Source organism: Dendrobates tinctorius, unplaced genomic scaffold (genome assembly GCF_039654945.1).
Source record: "Dendrobates tinctorius isolate UK_male_01 unplaced genomic scaffold, ASM3965494v1 ptg000213l, whole genome shotgun sequence".
In the NCBI taxonomy this organism is placed as follows: Eukaryota; Metazoa; Chordata; class Amphibia; order Anura; family Dendrobatidae; genus Dendrobates; species Dendrobates tinctorius.
Genome location: NW_027361880.1, coordinates 3,188,931 through 3,208,115, shown reverse-complemented (window position 1 = coordinate 3,208,115; position 19,185 = coordinate 3,188,931). Strand labels below are relative to the sequence as shown.

The 19,185-nt window shown below is 44.7% G+C and overlaps 1 protein-coding gene across 1 annotated transcript in view; it reads right to left on the bottom strand.

Moving 5' to 3' along the window:
- Positions 1-19,185, bottom strand: part of PARP2 (poly(ADP-ribose) polymerase 2) — a 179,912-nt gene that overhangs the window by 102,119 nt on the left and 58,608 nt on the right. The window contains exons 5-6 of the mRNA XM_073554751.1: positions 12,858-12,980; positions 12,696-12,766 (exon numbers count right to left, since the gene is read on the bottom strand). Of these exons, the coding sequence (XP_073410852.1) occupies positions 12,696-12,766; positions 12,858-12,980 (194 nt within the window). The remainder of the gene's footprint in view (positions 1-12,695; positions 12,767-12,857; positions 12,981-19,185) is intronic.

The window sequence follows — 19,185 nt, the reverse complement described above, 5'->3', positions numbered from 1 at the left end:
AAAATCGGCGCGAAAAAAACGTGACGTGTGAACGGAGCATTACTGCTATTCTAAATAAGTTTTTATTATTTTTCCACCACAGTTAGTGATTTGTTTAGGTGGGATATATATTTGGCTCAAGGGTGCCATTTCTGTGATACCCACTATTCCATAAGGGTATGTGCACACGTTGCGGATTCTCCAGCGGATTTTTCCGCACAAAAAACGCAGCTCTTGGCAGAAAACGCAGGTGCGTTTTTGCTGCGGTTTTGATGCGTTTTGCCGGATTTGATGCAGTTTTACCTGCGGATTTGTATGCTTTTTGTAAGCTAAATAAAGATATGTTAACAAAAAAAAAAAAAAAAAGATTTGTGATGTCATTTCTGTCCAACCTCCTCTTATACACTTGTCCAACCCACACTCCATTACACACACAGATAGATATGGGATAGATAGTTAAATATGGGATAGATAATAGATAGATGGATGATAGATAAATATGGGATAGGTAGATCGATAGATACTGTAGATAAATATGGGATAGATATATCTATCTATATCTAACGATCTATCCATTGATATATCTATAGATATATACATAAATATATCTATAGACCATAGCCATATAGATTTAAATCGAAAAAAAAAATGGCGTGGCCTCCCGCGCAATTTTCTGCGCCAGAGGGGGGAAAGCCGACGACCGGGGGCCAATACTTATTTTCCCCACTGCAAGTTTTCCCACCTACAAATAATGGAAAGGTCTGTCATTTTTATTGTAGGTACACTTCAACTGTGAGAGACAGAATCTAAAAATAAAAACCAGAAAATCACATTGTATGAGATAGATCTATCTATACACACAGTATACCTATATACCGTATTTTTTGCTTTGTAAGACGCACTTTTTCCCCCCAAATTTGGGGGGAAAATAGGGGTGCGTCTTGCAATGCAAACATACCTTTTCTGGTGCTGCCGCCGCCACGCTGGGTCCCCGGGTGCTGCCGCTGCGCTGGGTCCCCCGATGCTTGCCGCCGCCGGGCTCTGTCCCTTGCTGCGTCGGGGGCTCTAACGTTCTTTCCATGCCTGTGCGGTGGATTGCTTCCTGGAAAATGGCTGCCACGCAAGCGCAGATGGAGATCTCGGCATTGAAATCTCGGGAGATGCCCAAGCCCGGCGGCGGCAAGCACCGGGGGACCCAGCGCTCCGGCGGCAGCACCCGGGGGACCCAGCGCGGCGGCGACAGCACCCCGGGGACAGAGTGGTAAGCAATAAGACGCCTGGATTATAAGAAGCACCATTTTATTAAAAAACCTTTTTTTTCCTATTTTTCTCCTCAAAATTTGGGGTGCGTCTTATAATCCGGAGCGTCTTATAAAGCAAAAAATACGGTAGCTATATTCAAATTCAAAAGAAGTTTGCCTAGCAGGACCAAATAAACATTAGTTTTGCCAAAGCCTGTGTGCAGTAGGGAAAAGGGATAGGGACTGTGGGCCTGATGGATGAAGCACATCCAAAGTGGGTGCTATGGAAGTCCATGGTATATCATAGTTGCCTCTCTCGCAGCCTGCTACTATATAGGTAGGCCTGAAAGGACAGAATGCTCTTCAGGACTGCTAGATGCAGAGCGAATTTACCCAGCTAAGCACAACAGGCACAGTTAGTAGTGCTCTGATGGACTTGAAAGTGCTTACAGAATTCCAGGTGGAATATTTCTGTTGGGCTGGAATCTCACCATGACCATTTTGGGTATGTGTGAGGACCCCAGACTTCATTACTATACAGATGGATTGGGGCGAAGATGGCATTGAATATTTTTAGCCAGACCCTCACCAGTGGCTTCAGATGGAAGAGTTTCCTTCTGATGGCATAGAAGGTTTTGCAGGCTTTGTCCTTTCAGGGTCTCTATGGTGTGTTTTAAGTTCACCGATTGGTGAATTTCCAGGCCCAGTTAGGTGTATCTGTCCATTCCGGTAACAGAGCAGTTTAGAAGAAATGAAGGGTACTGATCCGATCTTGCCTTTTGGCTCTGGAACACCATGAGGTTTGCTTTTATTTGAGTTGATGGGTAGTGCCCATGTGGAGCTAAATTTCTCCAAGATTTTCAGGTGGTCTTGGAGACCTTTCTCAGTTGGTGACAGCAGCAGTAGGTCATCTGCACATAACAGGAATTTTACCTGGACGTCATGGAATGTGTGACCTGGTGCCGCGGAGGGTTCCAGAACAGTGGCCAGCTCATTCATGTAGATTTTGAAGAGCGTTGGACTTAGACAGCAGCCCTGTTTGACTCCGTGGCTCTGCTGGAAATAAGCAGCTTTTCTCCCGTTCACCCTCAAACTGCAGTGGTTCTCTGTGTAGGAGCTTTTGATGACATTGTATGTTTTTCATTCTATTCCACTCTCCAGCAGTTTCAGGAATAGGATTGAGTGCCTTACTTAGTCAAGGCCTTTTTAAAAAGTCCACAAAACAAGCATATCTTCCCATGCTTTGTGTTGTGGACGTAGCTCTGAATGAGACTGTGCAGTGCAGATGCGGTCGGCATTGTTGTGGTTTGGCATAAACCATACTTGGCTTTTGATGAGGATGTTGCGCTCAGTAAGGAAACTGAGGATCCTCTTATTGAGGATGCTGTTGAACAGTTTTCCCCAGTTGCTGCTGACACATGCCTCTTTGGTTGGCAGGGTCATACCCACACTTGTGAATTGGTGTGATGAGGCCTTGGTTCCAGGTATAAGGCAAGTAGCCAGCGCTCATCACAATATTAAACAGTTTAGCCATTGAAGCCTACATTTCTGTTGGGCTTCCATCCAGGCCACTGGAGCTTCTACACCTTATGGAAAAGATTCTCTTTGTAACTTCCTGTAATGTCATTGATGTATCCATAGGGTTTTGGATTTTTTTTTACTTTTCCTCTATTGCCTTTAGTTTTGCAATTATGTTTTTCTGTTCTTGTCTTAGTCCTTCCTTCAGGATGTCTTTATAGAGGTCTGAAATACTGGAGCCAGAAACGGTCATTTTAGATGTGGATTTTCTTGTTTTTTGCGCCCATGTGGTTCCACAGTTCCCAGAAGGAGAAGTTTTCTTGTAAGACATCTTGAAGTTGGTTAAGTTGGTGGAGATTAGTTATGAGTGCGCGAGCGGGCTCAGATATCTTGTTTTCTGAGCATGCTCGTGTGTATTCAGAGTATCTCAGGCATGCTTGAGCAATATGTTCGAAGTCCCCGTGACGGCATGTCTTGCACATGCAGAGATTGCCTGTTTTCTTTTAGGCAATCCCTGCATTTGTTTTGGGTGTCTAACAGCCGCGAGGACTTGAATATAATACTCGAGCATGCCCAAGATACTCAAACACTATATCCGAGCATGCTCGCTCATCACTAATGGAGATGCAACGCTGCTTATTCCTCCTGAGGATGGTTTTGTATTGCGTTTGTATGGTGTTGTAGTTATACCTCAGACCCGGGTTGGTGGAGTCTGTTTATTGTTTAAGGTTGTTCTCAGGGTCTTCCGAATGGCTTTACATTCTCTGTCAAACCATCTGTTTTCCATTAGGCTTCTTGTAGTTAACTTTTTTTTTTTTTTAAAAGGTCGGACAATTCGTCCATGGTGTAGAATATATTATTGAGGTCTTTTACAGCTTAACTGACTCCTGGATTTGACTTGTACTCGCAGAGGTGGTGGAGCATCCCGTGTATTTTGGGTCTGATGGTAACCTGTTTATTTTATTGCCAACATCTTGGACAATTTGTAGGATGGAGGCAGATTGAAGAGGCCGCTCTGCTGAGGCTTTTCTGTTGATATCTTTGTAGATTTCATGTACAGAAGAAGTTGGTTGTGGTCAGGTGTGTTTGGGGGTACTATGAAGGCGCAGAAATTTGCAGGGTCCATGTCTGTAATGACAAAGTCTAATACACTCTTTCCTACATGGGAGTTTAATATATATCTTTCTACAGTAGAGAGTTTCCCTTGGCGCGGCCACTGAGTATAATGAAGTCCTAAACTTCTACACTTCTACATACGTTCAGGAGCTTTATGCCATTTTTGTTGACTGTACGGCCATAGCAGTTTCTCTTTATGTACTGAGCCGTGGCAGTCAGTCAGTCTCTGCTCCAAATATGGAGAGGTTTCCATTCGTGGTCTGAAAGTCTCTCTCTCCCTGTTCTTGCATTGAGGTCTCCAAAAGATGAAAATTTTGCCCAAGACCTGATAATGGTTGGCTTCTCCTTGTAAGATCTCAAAGCTGCCTGGATTGAAGTAGGGCAACTCTGGCAAGCAGTATGTAGGTGACGCAGAGTTAGACGTCAGACTAAGAGGTGAGGATGGAGGTGCCGATTCTGATCCATATGTGGCGGTCTCTTCTCTTCACCGGTTTGATGCATTGTTGGAGCTCCTCTAGATACCAAACCATTATTCCTCCTGATCAGAAGCCCTATTTTCTGTTTTTATTTTTTCTGGGCAATGACTGAGATTTCCCTTTATCCCATGGGCACGATGGATTCATTTTCAGCTGTGGTCCATGTTTATAGGAGGATCTGAAGGTCTTTGCATTAAGTTGGAGCAATTTGTTCTACATCCAAAGGCCGATGTGCTCAGGCCTTGAATGTTCCAGGTGCTAATTTTAAATGAAATCATGTTTTCGATATAACTTGTGTGTATACACACCAGATTTCTGGCTGGTTTATAAATGACGTTGGTTCCATCCAGTCACACTAGTTTCCAGCACAATGTGCTGAGCAGGGTCTTTATCTCCTCCATGTCTCTATTCTGCATATCTCAGCTCTGGATACCTCTGTTTTGCGTGTCTGTGTGTGGCCAGTGGTCCTATTTTGGGTGAGACGGTCTTTATTTCTAGGTTAATGTAGTATAATTGTGCTTTCCCGTCTTTCCATTGCCTTTTGGGGGTCTGTCCAAGGATTTTGTTGCTGTTGGGTCCAGGTCTCGGTTTAGTACGATGTCCTCAAGCTCTTCAGCCATAAGGCTAAACCTTTGTTTGTTCAGGTGCTTGTTGTCATACAAGTGATGGTGATTTATGGAGGTGTGTTGTGCCAGAGTCACTCCTGGCACAAATTTCATTCTTGTGGTTAAGTCCATGTTGAGGTTCTGGATGGTTTGGATGGATATAGCCTTTCTTGGGGGCAGAGATTGCAGAATGATTATGCTGTCTGGGAATTTTAGTTGTGTCGTCCTTGCTAGTTGGGTCAGGTGCCTGGCGATCTGCAGGTGCTGGTCTGGTAAATTGTTTGTTCCTGGTGTAGAATATGATTTGGGTTGGTAAACCATCGATGACCACAGTCAGCTGTTCAGTAGTTGCACAGCTGATTGACCCTTTTTCCTGGAACAGCAGCCGTGTAGTCAGGAACTTTCCATTTGAGTCCATTATTCGGATGGTATGAGGACTTTGTGACATCACGAATGTGTTACATGGATGATTCTGGGGGTCTGTGCTGGAGATTTTTCTAGTGGCAGGTTCTCTAGCAATATGATTACTGGTTCAATTTTATTAGTTTCAGCCTCCTTCATATTGTTAGGGTTATTTGGTATCTCAGCCTCCTGGCCAGTGGAGGTCATATTGCCTAATTTCCATGGTCCCCTCCAGGCTCAGTTGTGTCCACGTGTCTGTTTTTAGCTTTTCTATCTCAGCCTGGCATTTTCTTGCTGAAGTTCACATTGCGCCTCTTATTTCCTGTAGAGCTGACCTGTATTCACATTTCTGTTTGATTATCTCATTAATTACATTAATTTCTGTCAGTGCTTTTTAAGCTCTTGCTAAAATTGTACAAAGTCTCTTTCTAGTTCAGATAAGACAGTCTGAGGGTCTCGGGTGAGGGGTGTGAAGCATTGGGGGCAGCAGTGATGCTTCTGGAGGTCTGTAGAGTCACCTAACAATTGATCAACAGTACCTCACCATTGCGAAGCTTCAATCAGGATGTTCCCATACTGAAGTAGCTATTCAGTTTAGAGTGTCACAGAATGTTTTCAGGTTGCAACAAAGATAGAGTGAGTTGAGAAAATTCCAGAAAAAAAAAATGTAGATAGGTAGGAAATAATTGCATCATGTGACTACTCGTATCTGGATATATTAATTGGATAGTATGAGAAGAAACTCCAGTATCATATAGGACTATAGAAAATGGAGTGCTGACTTCATAAATTTAAATGAGTAAATTGTATTAGTCAAAGTCAATATATACTGAATGTGAACAACCAACATCTTTTGCAACACTGCATGAAGATTTACCCTCAAGAGTTTGCTAATCCTCTCCTTTGTTTCAATTGACTTCTCTTGTGTTGGAGCCATGATTCCTGTCAGTCCACTTGGTGCAACAGCTCTCCAAAGTGTGATCACTCCTTTTTAGATGCAGACTAACGAGCAGATCTAATTTGATGCAAGTGTTAGTTTTGGGAATGAAAATTTACAGGGTTATTCCATAATTTTTTCCCTCAGAATTGAGTGATTCCATAATTTTTTCACCTATGCTTGGTTTAAAAAAGTAAACATTACTGACTACCACATTTTTTGTTCTTGATTTCTTTTAGTGTTTCTTAAAGCCAGAAAGTTGCCATTTGAATTGACTTTACTTTTGTGCCATGTCTGTGATCTGCTTTTTTTCTACAAAATTAAACAACTGAATGAACATCCTCCAAGGCCGGTGATTCCATAATTTTTGCAGGGGTTGTACAACTTTACTGAAAGGCCACACCATTAAGCAAGAAGCACCACTAAGCAAACACTAAGGAGATCTTCAAACAGGTCAGGGACAAAGTTGTTGTGAAGTAAAGGCCCCGTCTCACTAAGCGACTCACCAGCGATCCCGACACCGATATGAAGGTGTCAGGATCGCTGGTAAGTCGCTATGTGATCGCTGGTGAGCTGTCACACAGTCAGCTTCACCAGCGATCAGCACAGCGATGCCGAGCGCCCGGCATCGCTGTAGAAAATAGTATCAAAATAAACAATATAGTTATTCTCACCTTCCAACGTCCCGTTCAGCCATCCTGCCTCTCTCCACGCTCCGGTCCCAGTGATCCTTTGCACGAATGACCGCGAGATGTCACAGTCTCGCGGGATAACAAAGTCTCGCTGTCATTCATGCAAAGGATCACTGGGACCGGAGCGTGGAGAGAGGCAGGATGGCTGAACGGGACGTCGGAAGGTGAGAATAACTATATTTATTTTTTTTTTATTATTTTTTTTACACCTGATCGCTGGTCTCCCGCCTGTCACACACAGCGATGCGTGCTGGCCAGCGGGAGACCAGCGACCAAAGAAATGTCCAGAGAGTTCTTGCAGCGATCAGCGATACCGGCAGGGGGGCCGCTCGCTGATCGCTGTCACACACAGCAATCTCGCTGGTGAGATCGCTGTTACGTCACAAAAGTTGTGACTCAGCAGCGATCTCGCTACCGAGATTGCTTAGTGAGACGGGGCCTTAAGGCTATGTGCCCACGTTAGCGTTTTTAAACGCTCAGGAAACGGGTCTCCTTCCCAGAAAACGTGCATTTTTGCGCAAAAACCGTGCGTTTTGATGCTTTTTTTTTCCATCACGTCTTTTGGACTATAGGAAATAGCCAAAAACGCAGACCTAAGCGGAAATTAATCAACATGCTGCGTTTTTAGCTGCTAAGCGTTTCCTTAGTGGTAAAAAACGCATCCATTGGCACAAAAAGGCCAAAATGCATTAAAATGAATGGGATGCTTCTTTTAAGCGTTTTTGATGCGGTTTGACCCCGAAAAACGCATCAAAAATGCTTAAAAAATGCAACGTGGGCACATAGCCTAAAAGTCAGGGTCGGGTTAGAAAAAAAATTGTCCAATCTACAATGATCCGGAGCACTAGTCAAATCCATTATCAAACAGAAAAAACATGGTACAACAACAAACCTGCCAAGAGAAGGGTCGCCCACCTAAACTCATCTCGGGCAAGGAAGGCATTAATCATAGAGACATCACAGAGACCAAAGATAACCCTGAAGAAGCAACAGAGGTCTCATGCAGAGACTGAAGTATCTGATCATATGACCACAATAGGCCATATACTCCACAGAGGTAGCCTTTATGGAAGAATGGGCAGAAAAAGGCCTTTATTTACACACACAAATTATAAGGCTTGTTTTGAGTTTGCCAAAAAGACATGTGGGAGACTCCCCAAATGTATGGAAGAATGTGCTGTGGTCAGAGGAGACCAAAATTGAACTTTTTGGCCACCTAGATATAATCTATGTCTGGAGCCAAACCAACACAGCTCATTACCTCAAGAACACCACCCCCAAAGTGAAACATGATGATGGCAAACTCATGCTGTCAGGATGTTTTTCCAGCAGCAGGGAAAGGGAAAACGGTTGGAGTCAAGGGGAAGAAGGATGGCGGAAAATACACAGATATTCTTGAGCAAAACCTGTTTCAGTCTGCCAGTGATTTGAGTCTGGGATGGATGTTCACCTTCCAGCAAGACACTGGTCCAAAGTATACTAACAAAGCAACACAAGAGTGGTTTAAGGAGACACGTGTAAATGTTTTGGAGTGGGCTAGTCAAAGCCCAGACCTTAAGCAAATTGAAAATCTGTAGTCGACTTGAAGATTTCTGTTCACCAGAGGAAATCCTCTAATGTGAAGGAGCTGCAGCAGTTTTGCCTTTATAAATGGTCAAAATTCCCATTGAAAAGCTCATAGATACTTATCCAAAGTGACTTGCAACTGTAATTGCCGCAAAGGTAAGGTAGTAATACACAAAAAAGGCCAAGGGTTGGGTGTGGGTGGGTGGGTGTGAATACTTTCTTCAAGCCACTATATATTGATGCACAAATACATAGAGAGATAAATATATCATAGAATGGTAGAGTTGGAAGGGACCTCCTGGACCATCTGGTCCAACCCCCTGCTCAAAGCAGGATTCACTAAATCATCCCAGACAGAAGTCTGTCCAGCCTCTGTTTGAAGACTTCTATTGAAGGAGAACTCACCACCTCTGGTGGCAGCCTGTTCCACTCATTGATCACTCTAACGGTCAAAATTCTTTTTCTAATATCTAATCTGTGTCTCCTCCCATATACCATACACTGTATATCATCTGTAGCGTTGCCACCATAGAAGGAGGGGGTCCAGACACTTACCAGTTACTGACGACTACGACTACTACTACCCTGTGATAAGTAAAAAGCAACAGTGCATATAAAGAACACATTGTACTTTGAAAACACTGGTTTTGATAAAAAAAAAAAAGTGTACAAGCCATCCTACCAGCGATAAGGTGTACCAAATGGGAACGGTCCGAACCTCTAGTATTAAAACCATACCATGTGTCAAAAATGACCTCAAAGTGAATAAGGGCTGAGCTGGGACAACTGTAGACACCCTGCAGAAGGTGGTTAGGTTCTTGCATTCAACGCAAGCAAGGGTATGGCCTCCTGTTCTATGCGCTGGGTATTACGGCATGTTTATATAGCTTTCCATGGCTAGGTGTCCATAGTGTGGTCCCGGTCATTCTTGGCCCTTTTTCACATTGAGGTCATTTTTGACACATGGTATGGTTTTAATACTAGAGGTTAGGACCATTCCGACTGTGTACACCTTGCAGCTGGTGGGATGGCTTTTATGCTTTTTTCAGCATTCCTCGTGGACATAAACTGTGTTCCAAATTATTATGCAAAAAGAGTTTAGGAGTGATAAGGTTAGAATTTTTTTGTTTGTCATTTAAACTCATTGATGGTGATGTGTGTCAGGGCTCTTTATATCACTGAAAGCAATTGCAGATACCTGTGCAAATTAGTTTGGCAGGTGTGTCCAAATAAAGGCAAGACTACTTAAGAAGGCTGTTCCACATTATTAAGCAGCCTACATTTTTTGCCAAAATGTGAAAGAAAAAGGATGTGTCGGCTGCTGAGAAGCAACAAATTGTGGAGTATTTAGGTCAAGGCATGACAACAATCAACATTGTCAAGACACTTCATTGTGATCATCGCACAATCAAGAAGTATGTAGCCGATTCCCAGCACACACGTGTGCGTGCTGATAAGGAAAAATTGAGGACTCTTTCCAACAGGCAATTGCGTCAGGTTAAAAGAGCAGCTGCAAAAATGCCTTGTCATAGCAGCAGACAAGTTTTTGAAGCTGCTGGTGCCTCCAACGTCCCCCGAACAACAAGATGCAGGGTCCTTCAGAGGTTTGCAGCTGTGCTTAAGCCATCCTGTCGACCACCTCTATCCACTGCACACAAGCAGAAACGGCTCCAGTGGGCCAAACGATACATGAAGACTGACTTCCAAAATGTTTTGTTCACCGATGAGTGCCGTGCAAAGCTCGATGGTCCAGATGGATGGAGTGGAGGATGGCTGGTTGATGGACACCCCATGAAAACACGGCTAAGGCGCAAACAAGGAGGAGGTGGAGTAATGTTTTGGGCTGGAATCATGGGGAGAGAGATTGTCGGCCCCTTTAGGATCCCTGAAGGGGTAAAGATGAACTCCATAATCTATGTGGAGTTTCTAAAACAGCACTTCCTGCCATGGTTCAAGAGGAAGAACCGTGCTTTCCGCAGCAAGATCATTTTCATGCATGATAATGCACCGTCTCATGCTGCAAATAACACATCTGCATCTCTGGCTGCTATGGGAGGACAAACTTATGGTGTGGCCACCATCTTCCCCTGACCTCAACCCCATTGAGAACCTCTGGAGCATCATCAAAAGGAGTGTCTATGATGGCAGGAGGCAGTTCACATCTAAGCAACAGCTCTGGGAGGGTATTCTGTCCACATGCAAACCAATTGAAGCACAAACCATCCAAAAACTGACAAATTCAATGAACGAGAGTTCAGAAGCTTCTTTCGAACAAGGGGTCCTATGTGCAAATGTAACATCACCTAGAATAAAGTTTTGACATGAAAACTGTTTGATTTCATTTTGTAATAAGCCGATAATGCTTATAATTTCACAATTGACCAATATTTGGTTCAAAATAAAAAGGTTGAAAACTCTGCTGTGCATAATAATTTGGAACATGCATTTTGAGTGTTTCTTATTTTTAAAAATATACTGTTTTCATAGGCAGTTTGTTCAAAAACATTGCAATTATACTAGAATAGTAGATGACTGGAAAATAACAATGACTGCAATTCATATAGGTAGAGAAAATATGAGGAAATATTTTTTGCATAATAATTTGGAACAGTGTATATAGGACTAGTGAAATACCTAACAATGACGCAGAACCAACCGTCCCCATCTCTAGGTGCCAAGGTTCCTAGGAAAATACCAAACCACCTTGATAAAGCAAAAAAAAAAAAAAAAAATATGGAGGCAGCACTGCAAAGATAAGGCTATGTTCACACGTAGTTTTTGGTCCTACGGATTTTTCCGCACGGATTTCGAAAAATCCGCAGATAAATTCTCAGGTCAAAAGACCTGCGGTTTACTTATGGATTAGCCTGCGGTTTAACACCTCTACAATGGAGAAGGTGTGAAACCGCAGCGGAATCCACACAAAGAACTGACATGCTGCGGATTTGAACCCGCAGCAAATCCGTGCAGAAAAATCCGCGGCATGTGCACAGTGTTTTTCAGTTTACCATTGAAAACAATGGTACTGTACAACGCACGTAAATCTGCTGCGGACCCGCAGAGCCTGAAACGCTGCGGATCCGCAGCAGAATCCGCACTGTGTGCACATAGCCTAAAGTTACATGGGGTGGGGAAGACCACAGTGGTAGGATAATTACTCTTAAGCACACATTATGCATATGGTAAACAAAAATACAACAACTAGTCAGTTAAAGTGAAAGTTGGCCTTAAAGGGGGTTGTTCCATGAACAAAGTTCATTTTAATCAATAGATATTGGAATAACAACAACTTACACAATTTAAATAAAATGTCCCTGTGCTGAGATAATCTTATAAATGTGCCCCTGCTATGTACTGTGTAATGGCTGTGTCTGACCGTACAGGGACATGGTGTGATCACACCACAGCTCCTGGGCAGGGGAGGAAGCAAAAGAGTATACAGACAGGACAGCACGGGATCACAGCTGATTCTTTGAGGTAAAATATTGCTTAAAAACAGGCAGGGAATGCTTTACATCACAAAAAGAATCAGCTGTGATCCTGGGCTAGTGTGCTATAATGTTCCCTCCCCAGGAGCTGTGGTATGATCAGACATAGCCATTACCCAGTACACAGCAGGGGCACATTTATAAGATTATCTCGGCACAGGACCATTATTTTTAAAACACATTTAATTGTGGAAATGATTATTCCAAGATGTTTTGATTAAAATCAATGTGAAAGTTAAAGGGGTTTTTCCACAAACAAAGTTAACAGGAACCTGACTAATGGTGCCCGAAATAATGACTGACGGCACTATTACTCTGAGTATAATCAGTTGTTTCTTTCCCACTGAAGGTGGTAACCGTATAAGCTTTTTTCATCCATAGTACCTCTTCCTAGTTTCATCGGGGTCTCACTGATCCACAGACTTTACTGGCAGAGTCTGATCCGCAAAAACGTATGAGAATAGGACATGCTCCGAGTCACATAGATCGGAGACACATTTTTAGAACGGATCTATGGTGCAATGAAACTATGGGCGAGTGTGCTGTCAGAGAAAAAAAAAGAAAACAAATAGCACACGGATGTGTGAATGTAGCCTAATATATACGTTGCTGCAGAAGTGCAGCCAGCATCAGCTGACTTCAAATGCCCACAATGGGTGTCAACACACAACTTACCTTTCCAAGCTTGCTGGAGCATTCAGGATCCACTGGGGCCTTACCCTTCATCACAATAGTTCTTATGTGTTCTGCATAAAAGAGATTTGGCAAAAAAAACGATTAAAAACATTCAATTAAAGAGTGACGTATAATTGAGACAAACATGAGTCGTGTGTTCACCTTTGCTGTCCTCAGATTCACTGTCCCCACTTTCAACACTCCTGTTCCCACGTAGGCATGTTGCAGATGATGGTCCATTACTAACACTGTCATTTTCATCATCAGCTGTGGCATCTAAAGCAACTACAAAAACATTTAAACACATTACATATATTTTTGGCATTGTTTTTCCCACAAGTTTGTGGCTCAAAGCTTCCCTTTTTCTATTTTTCTCAACAGTATCTAATTATGTCAATAGGATCCATCAGGCTTCGCCGGAGTCAATTGTGTACCACTGATCTAATGAGTTGATGTTTGCCTTATAAATGAAAGCCTTAAAGGGAATGTATCAGTAGGATACTGATATCTGTGCTCCGATGTCTTGCTCCAGAGAAATTCACGTTTTCTTAATATGTAAATGAGCTGTTAAGATCTATGAACTGGTCACAGCTCTGTTTTAATTTCAAAGGACATTACTAGTATGTAGATCAGGAGAGCAGGTTATTTGCTGCTAAAACTAGCAACTCCCCCTTTCATTTAATGAAAACTTTAGGGGAAGATTCTCATTCAGACCAGTATCTGGCCCATAGATCTTAACAGCTCATTTACATTTTAAATAATGGTTTGGTTGGATTGATCCTACTTATGATGTCCATTAAAGGGGTTTTCCAGGCACATGAATAATATTTGCATCCAGCCTCCCCACGATTCAGCAGACTACTCCATTGCCCTTTGCATCTAGCCTTCCAGCTCCTTCCAGGAGCCTGCTCCATTGCATCCAGCCTCACCGCTCATCAGCAGCCTACTCCTTTCTCCTCTGCATCCATCATCCCCTTCTTTAGCAGCTTGCGCCATTCTCCTCTGCATCCAACCGTCCCAGCATTGTGCTCTCTTCTCCTTTGCATTTAACCTCCCTGCTACTTCTCAGCAGCCTGCATCCATCCTCTCCTCTGAAGGGTAACCTAATGTATCAACTCAGTAACAAACAGGTACCTTAAACTGAATCTGTCAGGTTTTTACTATGTAGTCTGAAAACAGCATAATGTAGGGACAGAGACCCAGATTACAGTGATTTGCCACTTACTAGGCTGTGTTTTTTAATAAAATCAGTGTTTTATCAGTAGGAGATTATCACTAGCAGACTAGTTGTCTGGTGCCATGTAGTTCTCTATATTCATGTGCTCTGTATAACCACGCCCCATCACTGGAAGCTGCCAATTAGCGGGGTTAAATAAAAAGTGACTGAAGGGAGAATGTTCAATAGGATTAAACCTTAATATAAGACAGCAAAAACAATAGGATTGCTCACCTAGTGTGGCCATGTGAAGACACATCCACGATAAAAGGTTTGGATAGCTGGCTGCCACTGCCCTGTGACTAGGGGAAACATCCATCAGAGGGACATTAACAAAACAGAGAAACATGGATTTTTGTGATAACTCACCGTAAAATCCTTTTCTCCGAGACGCTCATTGGGGGACACAGATACTGTGGGTGTATGCTACTGCTGCTAGGAGGCTGACACTAAGTGAAAAAAAAAGAGGTTAGCTCCTCCTCCGCTGTATACACCCACGCCCCTATTGCGGGCGGAAATCAGTTTGGTGCCAAAACAGTAGGAGGACAACAAAATCAGCTTTAATACAGGTACAACATGTCCAGAAAAAAGACCACCCTTATATCAAATTAGTAAATGCATATTAATTTAAACAAAACAAGAGCCAACTGCCTAATAGGGTGGGTGCTGTGTCCCCCAATGAGCGTCGCGGAGAAAAGGATTTTACGGCGAGTTATCACAAAAATCCATGTTTCTCCTTCGTCTCATTGGGGGACACAGATACTGTGGGACGTCCTAAAGCAGTCCCTGGGTGGGAGATTGACTCACCGATCCAAGCTACATGCACCTCTTGTTTAAAGGTGCGCCACCGCTGCTTGGAGAATCCTTCTACCCAGGCTCGCATCCGCTGAGGCCTGAGCATGGATATTATAATGTTTGGCAAATGTGTGCAGGCTGGACCAGGTTGCTGCCTTGCAAACCTTTTCCGTCGAAGCCTGGTGCAGAAGCGCCCAAGAGGCGCCCACTGCCCGAGTAGAGTGCGCTCTGATCCCTGCTGGAATCGGCGTGCCTCTAATGCGGTAGGACTCCTGAATAGTCAAACGAATCCATCTGGCTATGGTCAATTTTGAGGCAGCGAGTCCCTTCCTGCGCCCTTCGGGGAGCACGAACAGCGTGTCCGTCTGAAGAAAGGGTGCCATCCTCGAACGTACCTCCGGAGGGCTCTTACCAGGTCTATCGTGTGAAGAGCCTTTTCCACACGGTGCACTGGTGCTGGACAAAAAGAAGGCAAGACAACATCTTCATTAATGTGAAAAGAGGACACGACTTTCGGCAGAAAAGGAGGGGCTGGTCTGAGCACCACCTTATCCTTATGGAAAGTGAGGAACGGGGCTTGGCAGGATAGGGCTGCCAGTTCTGAAACCCGCCTGATAGAAGTGATGGCCACTAGGAACACCACTTTCCAGGAAAGGTACCTCAAGGAGATATCCTGAAGCAGTTCAAATGGAGCTTCCTGCAGTGGACGTGGTGTACATGGACTTTTCAAAAGCTTTTGATACGGTGCCACACAAAAGGTTGATACATAAAATGAGAACAATGGGGATAGGGGAAAATATGTGTAGGTGGGTTAAGAGCTGGCTCAGGGATAGGAAACAAAGGGTGGTTATTAATGGAGCACACTCGGATTGGGTCACGGTTAGCAGTGGGGTACCACAGGGGTCAGTTTTGGGCCCGCTTCTTTTTAACATTTATTAAATGACCTTGTAGGGGGCATAGAGAGTAGAATTTCAATATTTGCAGATGACACTAAACTCTGCAGGGTAATTAATACAGAGGAGGACAATTTTATATTACAGGAGGATTTATGTAAACTAGAAGCTTGGGCTGATAAATGGCAAATGAGCTTTAATGGGGATAAATGTAAGGTCATGCACTTGGGTAGAACGAACAAGTTGTATAATTATGTGCTTAATTGTAAAACACTGGGCAAAACAGTCACTGAAAAAGACCTGGGTGTATGGGTGGACGACAAACTCACATTTAGTGGCCAGAGTCAAGCAGCTGCTGCAAAGGCAAATAAAATAATAGGATGCATTAAAAGAGGCATAGATGCTCATGAGGAGAACATAATTTTACCTCTATATAAGTCACTAGTGCGACCACACTTAGAATACAGTTCTGGTCTCCGGTGTATAAGAAGGACATAGCTGAACTGGAGCGGGTGCAGAGAAGAGCGACCAAGGTTATTAGGGAACTAGGGGGTCTGCAATACCAAGACAGGTTATTACACTTGGGGTTATTTAGTTTGGAGAATCGAAGGCTTAGGGGTGATCTTATTACAATGTATAAATATATGTGGGGACAATACAAAGACCTTTCTAATGATCTTTTTACTCTTAGACCTGTGACGTGGACAAGGGGGCATCCTCTACGTCTGGAGGAAAGAAGGTTTAAGCATACTCACAGACGCGGATTCTTTACTGTAAGAGCAGTGAGACTATGGAACTCTCTGCCATATGATGTTGTAATGAGTGATTCACTACTAAAATTTAAGAAGGGACTGGATGCCTTTCTTGAAAAGTATAATATTACAGGGTATATACACTAGTCTCCTTAATATTGCGTTGATCCAGGGAGCTAGTCTGATTGCCGTATGTGGAGTCGGGAAGGAATTTTTTTCCCCAATGTGAAGCTTACTGTTGCCACATGGGGTTTTTTTTGCCTTCCTCTGGATCAACATGTTAGGGCAAGTTAGGATAGGATATGGGTTGAACTAGATGGACTTAAAAGTCTTCCTTCAACCTTAATAACTATGTTACTATGTTAGAACACTTAGGACCAGGTTAAGGTCCCAAGCATCCATAGGCGCCTTATAGGGAGGTACCAAGTGGGAGAGTCCCTGGATGAAAGTCTTCACCTGCAGATTGGTAGCAATTCTGCGCTGGAACAGGACGGATAAGGCCGATATTTGAATCCTGAGGGAACTTGCGGCTAAGCCCGAGTCTAGGCCCGACTGGAGAAAAGTCAAGATGTTGGGGATCGAGAATCTCAGCGGAGAAACACCGCGGCCTCGACACCAAGCAAAGAACACCTTCCAGGTGTGGTGGTAAATTCGTGCTGAAGCAGGCTTCCGGGCGCTAATCATTGTAGCGACCACCTTGCTCCCGAACCCTGCCTGGGTTAGAATCCAAGATTCAACGGCCATGCGGTCAAACACAGGGTTCCCCCGATTTCGGGTGGCAAATCGGCCCTTGAGGAAGTAGATCTGGGCGCTCTGGCAGGCGCCAAGGAACGTTGGTGTGCAGCTGCATTAGATCTGCGTACCACGCTCGACGGGGCCAGCAGAATCGCCGGAACCCCTTCCGTCTTGATCTTCTTGATGACCCTCGGAAGTAGTGGCAGCGGGGTAAATAGATATGGGAGGCGAAACTGGTTCCATGGCAGAACCAACGCGTCCACAGCGATTGCCTGCGGGTTCCTGGCCCGAGCGACATATGTGGGCACCTTGGCGTTCACTCTGGACGCTATCAGGTCCACATCCGGAGTTCCCCACAGCTGACAAATCTGCCAGAAGACTTCGGGATGTAGAGACCACTCTCCGGACGCAAGACCCTGCCGGCTGAGAAAGGCTGCTGCCCAATTTTCCACTTCCGGGATGTGGACAGCCGAAATCACAGAGTGGTTTGCTTTGGCCTACTGCAGAACGTGCCCCACCTCGTGCATGGTTGCTCTGCTGCGGGTGGTCCCTTGGTGATTTATGTAAGCCACTGCCGTGGCGTTGTCCGATTGAATCCGGACAGGGCGGCCTGCTAGAAAGTGATGACACTTTTGCAGAGCCAGCCGAATTGCTCGTATCTCCAATAAGTTGATCGGGAGGCGTGCCTCCTGTGGCGACCACCGTCCCTGGGTCGTGTGGTGGCGAAACACTGCTCCCCAGCTGAGGAGACTGGCGTCGGTTGTCATTACCAACCAATGGTCTGGCGGGAAAGGTTTCCCCTGGGTCAGAGAGGAACTGGTTAACCACCATCCGAGCGACTGCCTGACTTGAAAGGACAGTCAGCACTGCCTATCGAGAGTGAAGGGATTCTTGTCCCAAGCTGACAAAAGGGCGTGCTGCAGGGGGCGAAGATGGAACTGGGCGAACGGTACCGCTTCCATTGCTGCCACCATTTTCCCTAGACTCCTCATCCCGGATCGGATGGTATGAGGGACTGGTTGACGAAGTTTCCGGACTCCCTATCGGAGCACTAGCACCTTTTCTTGAGGGAGAATTACCAACCCTCAGCGAGTGTCGAGAATCATTCCTAGGAAGGAGATCTTTTGAGCTGGCACAAGGGATGACTTCTTCGCATTGACCAACCACCCTAAGCGGGCAAGAGTATCTAGCGTGATGTTGACATTTTCCTCGCATGCCCATATTGAAGGGCCTTTGACCAAGAGGTCGTCCAGATAAGGCAAGACGACTAATGTCTCGAGAATGCAGTATGGCCATGACAACTGCCATAACCTTTGTGAACACTCTGGGAGCCGTGGCTAGCCCGAAGGGTAGTGCTACGAACTGAAATTGTAGATCGCTGATGGTGAAGCATAGAAACCTCTGATGAGGAGGAAAAATGGGAATATGTAGATATGCGTCCTGGATATCTATTGAGGTCAAGTATTCTCCCTGCTCCATGGTCGATATGACTGACCGGAGAGACTCCATCCGGAAATGTCTGATCCTGATGAATTTGTTCAGAAGCTTTCAGGTCCAAAACAGGCCTGACAGACCCGTCCTTTTTGGGAACCGCAAAAAGGTTTGAATAGAACCCCTGATATTTTTCGTGTTCCGCCACTGGAACAATGACTCCGTTGTGCTGGAGCGATTTGATGGCTCTCAATAGAGCCCTTGCCTGGGCATCCACCCTGGGAAGCCGGGAAAGAAAAAACCGTCTTGGAGGGTATCTAACATTCTATTTTGTAACCTGAGGCCCCCAATTCCTTTACCCATGCATCGTGAGCGACACTGGCCCAGACGTGGAAAAACGAGAGTAGGCGGCCGCCCACCTTGCTGGTGTCGACTGGTAAAGGCCTCGAGTCATTGGGGCCGACGATCTTTGGGATCTGGATCCCCTCGATCTGAGTTGCCGAGTACGCATTCTCCCCAATGGGTTGGCTCTATATGAGACCTGCCGCTCCCTATCCTGGTTGGGGCGACCTGAGGCGGCGGAATTGGCCGCTGTAGTCCACCCGGCGTTGTGAAAGGCCCGAAAACATGCCTGAAATGGGTGACAAAAAAGCGGTTTGACCTTTTTT